Here is an 8,259-nt window from a genome sequence, read left to right as displayed (position 1 = left end):
GAAGTTATACGACTTCTGCGACGATGGCCAGGGCGCGGCGGGGGTGGTGGGGGGCCCACGCTCCCCAGCGCTGCGCCACGCCTGCCGCCTGCTGGGCGTGGCGCCCGAGGCCCTGGCCGCCGCGCTGACGACGCGCGAGCTGGCGGCGGGGGGCGAACGCGTCAGCCGGCGCCTGAGTCCCGCGGCGGCCGCTGAGGGGCGGGACGCGCTGGCCAAGGCCCTGTACGCCCGCCTCTTCGACTGGCTGGTGCGCCAGGTGAACGTCGCGCTGGTGGCGGCGGGCGCTCCCCGCGCCTCCATTGCCGTGCTGGACATCTACGGCTTCGAGGCCTTTGCCACCAACTCCTTCGAGCAGCTGTGCATCAACTACGCCAACGAGCGCCTGCACCAGCAGTTCAACGCCCACCTGTTCAAGCTGGAGCAGGCGGTGTATCGCGACGAAGGCATCGACTGGACCGACGTCGAGTTCGTGGACAACCAGGTGAGGGATTGTGGGACTTCTTGTTTGTGGGGGGGGGGCAATGTTGCTATGGCATGGGAGAGCTGGGACTGTGGCAGAGCAGAGGGCCATCGACATGATAATGGAAGAAACAAAGAGGTGAAAAGGTGGGTTACCGTGGGTTCATCAATGGCTGGCTCGCCGGATGCCCAAATCCTGGGCGAAAACCCAACCGCATGGGCTTGGGCAGGTATGCCATGCTGTCCAGGTATGCACAACCTCTCGCCTACTCAGAGCCATGTACTGCTGAACCAGCGTTCCCTCCATCCCAACCCCGCCCACGTGCAGGACTGCGTGGACTTGCTGGAGGCACGGCCGCCAGCGGGTGTGGGGGTGCTGTCCCTTCTGGACGAGGAGTGCCTCTTCCCCCAGGTGCCGCTGCGTGTTCGGGCATGGGGGCCACCTGAGCTTGGGCATGCGCATCCCTGCTCGTATTGAATCATGTGCTCAAGCACCCTCCCAGGCCCAATGCAGTGCAGAGAGTGCCCTTGTTCGACACCCACACCTGCCACCTTCCGTATCCATATACATTCTTCCCCTCTCCACCTCTTCCCCCCCCCCGCCTCTCGCTACTGTCCTGCAGGGCAACGACACCACCTTCGGGGAGAAGCTGCGCAAGGAGGCCGGCTGGCACCCGCGCTTCTCCTTCGATGCTCGCGCCCCCGGCACGGACTTTTGCATCCACCACTCCTCTGGCAGCGTGGTCTACTCCTGCGCCGCCATGCTGGACAAGAACCGCGACACGCTGAGCCAGGGTGAGTGAGAGCCTGGGGCATGGGGGTGGAGGGGGGTGTTGCCTCAGCACTTCCGGGGCTGGGTTGCCAGACCTCAGGAGCGTTGTGACACCATTGCTTGGGGGGTCCAAGTCCTCAATCATGCCCTCGCCACAGTCACGCACCCCTTCCCCACCCTCTGAGGCCCCCCAACCCCTTTCCCCACCCTCAGACCCGTTGCTGGTGCTCACCGACAGCAGCGAACCCCTGGTCGCCGAGCTGGCTTCGGGCCTGCGGGCCCGCGAGGGCGAGCGCCGCGCCGCGGCCGGCACCGTGGGCGCCCGCTTCCGGGACCAGCTGCGCGGCCTGGTGGCCGGCCTGGACGCGACCCAGCTCCACTTCATCCGCTGCCTGAAGCCCAACGCCGCGCAGCGCGCCGACGCCTTCGACCCACGCGCCGTGCTGCACCAGCTGCGCTGCTGCGGCGTGCTGGAGGTGGTGCGCCTGGCGCGCGCCGGGTTCCCCGCCCGCCACGCGCACGCCGACTTTGCCGCCGCCTACGCGCACCTGCTGGGGCCAGCGCTGGGCAGCGAGCGGGCGAGCACGCAGCGCGCGCATCCAGGCACGCCCCCGCCCGGCGCCCTGGACACCTGCCTGGACCTGGTGCGAGCCTTCGACATCCCCGCCGCCGACTTCCGCGCGGGGCGCACCCGCCTCTTCTTCCGGGCGGGGGTGCTGGCCCGGCTGCAGGACCGCGCCGATCGCGTGCTCAGGTGGGTGGGCTGCCTCGGTGGCTCGGGGATGAGGACCCAGGAGGGAAGGCTGCTGGGCACTCATCCATCGCTCTGGAAGCACAGGCGGCCTCGCCGGGTGCTGAGTGATCCCGAAGCCCGGCCCAGCCTGGGCGGTCCTCGCAGCCACCACCCTCTGCGCCACGGTGCGTGAGCACGGCGCGCCAGGTCACCGGATTCACCGCTTTCTTCCGCACACCCAACAATCGCAGGGCCACTGTCCTGATCCAGAGCTGGGCGCGCATGGCGCGGCAGCGCCGCGCTTTCCTGCGCCACGTCCGCGCCGCCACGCTCCTGCAGGCGGCCTGGCGCGGCGCGACCGCGCGCCGACTGGTGCGCCAGCTCCGCGCCCGGCGCGCGCGTTCCGCCATTCTCGTGCAAGCCGCCTTCAGGGGCCACGCTGCGCGCGCTGCGCTGCGGGCGCAGCGCGCTGCGGCCCTCAGGATTCAGGCCGCCTGGGCCGCCCATCAGGTGGGCGGAGGGATGGGGTTGGGTGGGGAAATCTGTGACGCATGCTGGGGTGGTGGCCGTTGGGGGGCATTCCAGGATTGGGATTGCAGTGAGAAGCGCGTGTGAAGATGGTTTTGAAGCTTGACATGCAAAGGCGGGTCAGTACCGCCTCGCGCCATCGTTGCTGAGCGCCGGATGCCGTGCCACCCAGGCCGAGAAGGAGCGCGCCGCGGACGTGGCGGCCGCCAGCTGCCTCATCCTCACCGGCGAGGTGTCTTTCGGCGCCCGCCGCACCGAGAGCCTCCCCTGCGCTGAGCCCAGCCTCCCCTCAGCAGATCTGCATGCACAGGTTTGTCGGGTAGGAATGGGTCTGTGGGTGATCCTGAAGAGTGATTGAATTGCTGAGGATGATGCAGTTCGGTACTGCAGCAGCAGGCACTTGTGTGTGCCATCCGCCCCCTCTCCATTGCGACAAGTTGCTGCACTCCATCTTTCCCCCTCTCCACCACACGTTCATCCCTTCCCACCTACTCCCTGCAGCTGCAAGAGGCGCTCGCGGGGCGGCGCGAGGCGGAGACCGACGCCCAGCTGCTGCGTGCCGAGCTGGAGCAGCTGCAGCAGTCTCTGACAGGGACGGGGGGGCTATCCCCCGCCTGGGCAGGCGACCGGGGCCGCGGTGGGTTCAAGGCAGCGCCGCACCCCGACGCTGCCCTGGCCGCCGCCCGGGCCAGCGGCCGCAGCGGCGGCACTCAGCCGGGGCTGTCCACCTCCCTGGACGACGTCAGCTTCATGTCCGTGAGCGAGGGTGGCGAGGGCGCATCGCCCGACTCCCAGTTCACGCCCTCGCCCCCGCACCCGGGGCGCCCAGAGGTGCGTGGTGGTTCTGGGCCTCGTTGGGGAAGTGGTTGCGTGTGTCTACAGGAGAAAGTACGAGCTGCCCTGCGACCGCACCGTGACTGTGCAGAGGCGGGCTAGGGTCTGGGTGAACTCGCCGAAGGAGCACAGCCATTCAGCAAGCCTGCCCAGCGCATGCAGCCTCAAAATGCTTGGTGCCCCCGGGCCACTCCAAATGTGCCTCTCCACGTCCATACACGCCCCAAGCTCTGGACCCTTTTGACCCCTTTTGCCGAACCCACCCCTTGACAACACCCACCCGCGGCAAACCACGCAGGCCGCCTCGCCGCCCACGGCGCAGCGCATGCTGGCCTCGCTGGCCCGCGACTTCCGGCGCAAGGCCACGCTCTTCGACGACGACGTGGCCTTCATCATGGAGGTGCACAGCGGCGCCTCGGATGCCCCAGGCATGGACCCCGACGCCGAGCTGGCGGCGCTGCAGCAGCGCTACCGCGTGTGGAAGACGGCGTTCAAGGGCAAGCTGGCGGCGGCGGAGCGCGCGCTGCGCTCCGGCAAGAAGGCCCGGCGTGGGTTCAAACCCTTCGGCAGGTGACGCGGCCGCGTGATGACCTCGGCGCATGGTGGCCGCGCCGCCGACGCAGTCCGTATGCAGCCAGGTTCTCGACCCTGGCATGTACGTGCAAGAGCTTTGCCCCTGCTCTGGTGACCGCTCTCCTCAGGGATGTGAAAGGGCTTGCAGCGAGGTGTAAGGGTGATCAATGGCCTCAGGCTCAGCTCATCTTCATGCATCCCTTCATGCTGTTCCATGTTCCATCCCCCAAAATGCAGTCCTCCACTGTGGCACACTTCACCCTACTGCCCATGCTTCGTGGACTGGGTTACAGCTTATCGTCATTGTACACTGGGGCACATCACAGATTGGGGGTGGGACATACGTGTGTGTGCATCAAAGTTCGCTAAGTACTACCCACCCATTTGGGCTACGCTACAGCATAAGGAAGAGGGGGGGGGATCGCTAAGGGGCGCTAGAATAGCAGATCAGGAGGGCAGTCTCGGAGTTCTGCGGGAAGGACGGTCTAGTGAGGGCATCTCGGCAGTCTGGTGCTCTAAAGGAAGAGACGCGCTGTATCGAAAATCGGGGCTCGGGGGGACTGCGGGCGGCGAGGCGACCGAGCAATTGCTCGGCGGCCACCCACCCTCTCCCGCCACAGCGTCCGTACAGGCTATGACTCAGGCGACGTCAAATTCGACTATTGCAAAAAGGGACTGCTGTGACAGTGTCAAAAATACGGCGCCGCGGGCGCGCCCCCGGGGGGGCGCGCCCAGCGGCGGCACGCTCGGCCGCTGGCTCGCTGAGTTCTCTGTGCGCGACGCACGCCTCAGGCGCATGCCGCTTGCGATCGGACAGGCAGCGTCGGGTAAGCGCTTTATTGGGAGGGGGGAGCTCCGACTCAGGCCTCCCGCGTCTCTCGGCATCCATTCGCTCATGAGCGGGGGACATACTGAGCCTCGTTGGTCTGGTGGGAGGCCTGCTCCAGGGCGGAGCGCATGCGCATGGGCATGCCCAGTGGCGGGGTAGCCGGCGCGTCCCTCTCCTTGGCCTCCTCCGTCACGCGGGCGCCCGCTGCAAGGGCGGCGGCAGCCGCGGCGGCACTCAGCTTGCGCACCTGCTCCACGCTCTGCGCCGCGGCGCCCTCGGCCATCACCTTCATACTGGCCGCGAGGTCGGACTGCAGCAGGGCCTGCAGGGCCTCGCTGGGGGAGCTGCTGGGCTTGGGCTGCGGCGAGGGGGAGCCCGAGTAGGTGCTGAAGGCCCGCATGGGGGCGGACACATGCTGGTGGTGGCGGAATGCCACCTGCTGCGGCCGCTGGGAAGGGAGACGGGCCGCGAGGACGGGCTGGATGGCTGAGAAGAGGGAGTTCATCTGCGGGGCGACGGGGATGCGGGTGAGAAGCGAGCTTACGGGGCAGCTGCCACAGGTTTCGGAAGGGTCTCCGACATACACACTCATCATTGTTGATGGTATTTAAGGCGGTATGGGCATCCTGGGGGCCGGAGCATGGCAAACACTCGGGCCGCAACACACGTTTTCGAGTGGCCCTAGGGCAACCGACGGACCTTGTTGTTGCTCGGAAAGTGAGGGGACGAGAACCACGCGAAAGAAAACTTTCTCTCAGCTGGAAGGTGAATGAGCAAGCTGCGGGAACGTTGGTGGTCAGAGGTGGGAATGTGGTTGGCTGAGATGCCCCACGCCTTGTTTAATCCAGCCGGCGAAATCACGACGTCCTGGGTCGATCGATGCCCAGGCACGTGTGCCAGTCCGAATAGGGCGCGCCCGGGGGTTGGCAAGGGCTCCTCTGAACTCATGAACTCATCCTTCCTTGGCAAAAGGCTCACCGTACCCATCCAAAATCTCCCGACTTGCATCTCGCATGCTTTAGATCTCAGGGTTTGATCGTCGGGTGCGGCATGTCGGCTTCCATCCAGGGAACCCACCTGGTGGGTGGCATCTCCAGGGGATGGACCCCCGTCCGCCCGATCCATAGGCACAACCCTCCCTTCCTGCGCGCTGGGAGGTGTCTCTCACAGGCGCTTCGGTGTCAGGGAGCAAGCACTGCGGCAGAAACCATCGCCAAGGCACGTGTTGTGAGGGATGGTGGAACTAGGGATGCTTCCATGCACCATTTGGAGGTCTGAGCCCCAAGGGGGGCCAGCCCCAACCTCATTGCCTTCCTGGGCTTGAGATTCGGATGCAGGAGCATCCACAGTGTGCCGGCCTGCGACCGCCGCTCATTCTTTCTTCCCGCAGACGGAGCGCTTCTCGGCCCTGGACCGCGTGTCCATCCTCTCGGAGGCGCTGCCCTACCTGCAGCGATTCCGGGGCAAGACCGTGGTCATCAAGTACGGCGGGGCCGCAATGAAGGACCCCACCCTCAAGGTGAGGGGGCTGGCATGGATCTGATGGGGAGTCTGTTCTTGTAGCTTCAGTGATCCGTGGTGCCCAGGCGATGGTAGCGATTCATAGAATTCGGCTGCAGCCAGGGATTGGCCGGCGTGGTGAAATGGCCTGGAACATGCTAGACACTCTGGACAGAGTATCCAAGGGGTTTGCATCAGTGTCCCCTCCCAGATCCAGCCACGATCACACCCTCACCTTCCTCGCACCCTCACACCCCCCCCCCCTTGACTGAGTCCACATCACTAATTCCCGTACCATCACACTCATGCCCTGCTTGATTGTCAGGCCGGCGTCGTGGCGGACCTGGTGCTGCTGGCTACTGTGGGCATCCGACCCGTGCTGGTGCATGGAGGCGGCCCGGAAATCAACATCTGGCTCACCAAGCTGGGGATCGAGCCCAACTTCAAGAACGGACTGCGTGTCACCGATGGTGGGACAAGCATGGGAGGAAAGGGGGAGGAGAGGAGCAGCCGGTCGGTGCATGGTCGCTCCCCCTGGGCGCCCTGCAGCCACCCGCTTGTATGCTCATGTTCCACTACCCCGCGGGACAGGCCTGGGCTGCTGTCCTGTGCGTTCATGAGCCCAGCCCATTTCCCTCCTCAATCCTAATCTTCCAGTTCCCACCCAATTCCGCGCACCCACCCTGTCCTTGCAGAGGCGACCATGGATGTGGTGGAAATGGTGCTGGGGGGCCGCGTAAACAAGTCCCTGGTGACCCTCATCCAGCAGTCTGGGGGGCGGGCGGTGGGCCTGTGCGGCAAGGATTCCGACATCATCCTGGCCCGGCAGATGGTGGAGAAGGAGATTGGCTTCGTGGGCGAGGTCACCGGCGTCCGCTCAGACCTGATCAAGGTGCGCTTGTGAGGCGAGCATGGGGCTGGGTGACAGAGTCTGCCTTGCAGTAGACTGCGACAGTTTGGTAACAGTGGTCAGGATACCATGCACTCGAGTCTCGAGGTCCAGGCGTGAGATCTGGCACCGCATGGAGGTTGAGCAAGTTGAACATCTGTTGCGTCCATACCCCCTGACCTCCTTGCCAAGCATCCCTGTGCCCACTGCAGACGCTAGTGGCGGACGACTACATCCCGGTCGTGGCGTCGGTCGCCTCAAACGGCGCAGGCCAGGCTCTGAACGTGAATGCCGACACAGCCGCTGGAGAGGTGCGCGGGTGGTGAGGGTAGGTATCTCCTGGCTGTTTGTGCCGGAAGACACCCTCGGCTCATCGGCTCACGAGGCATCACCTGCCGTCCGGAAACGGCTGGCATGCTTGATGTTACTTGGTTCCCACGACGGACGCCCCAGGCCTTCACCATCCATGCCTCCTCCCCTACTTGTCTCCCTTGACATACATGCCTTGGCATGCCACACATGCCATGGGCCAGAGTACAATACCCCCCAGCCTCCCTCATCGCACACCCTGCCACGCAGATTGCGGCCGCGCTGCAGGCGGAGAAGCTCATCCTCATGACCGACGTGGCCGGCATCCTGCACGACCGCAACGACCCGTCCTCCATCTACCGCGTGCTGACACTGCGCGGCTGCGCCGAGCTGGTCGGCCAGGGCATCATCGCCGGCGGCATGATCCCCAAGGTGGAGGGAGGGGTTTTGGGGGCGATGAGGGCGTGAGGGAGTACGTCGAGCAGGGCGGCCATGCCCTGGGGTGCCAGGCTCTGGTCGATGTGCGTGCACATCCCTCGAGACGAGAGCTGCCCTCTGAGCGCTCAGCCCCCCTCCTTCTTCCCCCCCTCCCCTATAACAGGTGGACTGCTGCATCAGGTCGCTGTCCCAGGGCGTCAGGGCCACCCACATCATCGACGGGCGGCAGAAGCACTCCCTCCTCATGGAGCTCCTGACCGATGAGGGTGTGGGCACCATGATCACCGGGTGAGAAGCGAACGAACCCGTGCCTTCTTTCCCACTTGCTCTGCTCCCCCCTGTTGTAACGCTGATCATTGTAACGCTGATCATTGCGACGCCGAGCACGGTCCAGT

The 8,259-nt window shown here is 65.6% G+C and overlaps 3 protein-coding genes across 3 annotated transcripts in view; 2 read left to right on the top strand and 1 right to left on the bottom strand.

Moving 5' to 3' along the window:
* Positions 1 to 3,900, top strand: part of F751_4999 (Myosin-2 heavy chain) — a gene marked incomplete at both ends in the record, with an annotated part of 6,332 nt that extends 2,432 nt beyond the window's left edge. Inside the window, 9 exons of the mRNA XM_011398742.1 lie at positions 5 to 481; positions 788 to 871; positions 1,083 to 1,254; positions 1,445 to 1,482; positions 1,570 to 1,985; positions 2,216 to 2,222; positions 2,665 to 2,802; positions 2,994 to 3,323; positions 3,625 to 3,900. Coding sequence (XP_011397044.1) covers positions 5 to 481; positions 788 to 871; positions 1,083 to 1,254; positions 1,445 to 1,482; positions 1,570 to 1,985; positions 2,216 to 2,222; positions 2,665 to 2,802; positions 2,994 to 3,323; positions 3,625 to 3,900 — 1,938 coding nt within the window. The remainder of the gene's footprint in view (positions 1 to 4; positions 482 to 787; positions 872 to 1,082; positions 1,255 to 1,444; positions 1,483 to 1,569; positions 1,986 to 2,215; positions 2,223 to 2,664; positions 2,803 to 2,993; positions 3,324 to 3,624) is intronic.
* Positions 3,901 to 4,792: 892 nt separating this feature from the next.
* F751_4998 (hypothetical protein) lies at positions 4,793 to 5,128 on the bottom strand (the record flags this gene model as incomplete). Its single annotated transcript, XM_011398741.1, has 1 exon — positions 4,793 to 5,128. One exon carries the CDS (start codon positions 5,126 to 5,128, stop codon positions 4,793 to 4,795), a length of 336 nt encoding a protein of 111 aa, XP_011397043.1.
* Positions 5,129 to 5,778: 650 nt separating this feature from the next.
* On the top strand, positions 5,779 to 8,156 carry F751_4997 (Acetylglutamate kinase; the record flags this gene model as incomplete). The annotated part of the gene is made up of 7 exons (XM_011398740.1): positions 5,779 to 6,000; positions 6,119 to 6,247; positions 6,554 to 6,698; positions 6,924 to 7,120; positions 7,330 to 7,428; positions 7,697 to 7,858; positions 8,028 to 8,156. 7 exons carry the CDS (start codon positions 5,779 to 5,781, stop codon positions 8,154 to 8,156), a joined length of 1,083 nt encoding a protein of 360 aa, XP_011397042.1.
* Positions 8,157 to 8,259: the final 103 nt, after the last annotated feature.

The sequence above is a fragment of the Auxenochlorella protothecoides genome (genome assembly GCF_000733215.1).
Source record: "Auxenochlorella protothecoides strain 0710 unplaced genomic scaffold scaffold56, whole genome shotgun sequence".
Lineage (NCBI taxonomy): Eukaryota > Viridiplantae > Chlorophyta > Trebouxiophyceae > Chlorellales > Chlorellaceae > Auxenochlorella > Auxenochlorella protothecoides.
Note: the sequence above shows the minus strand (reverse complement) of the source record. Positions and strands in the feature narration are given on the sequence as shown.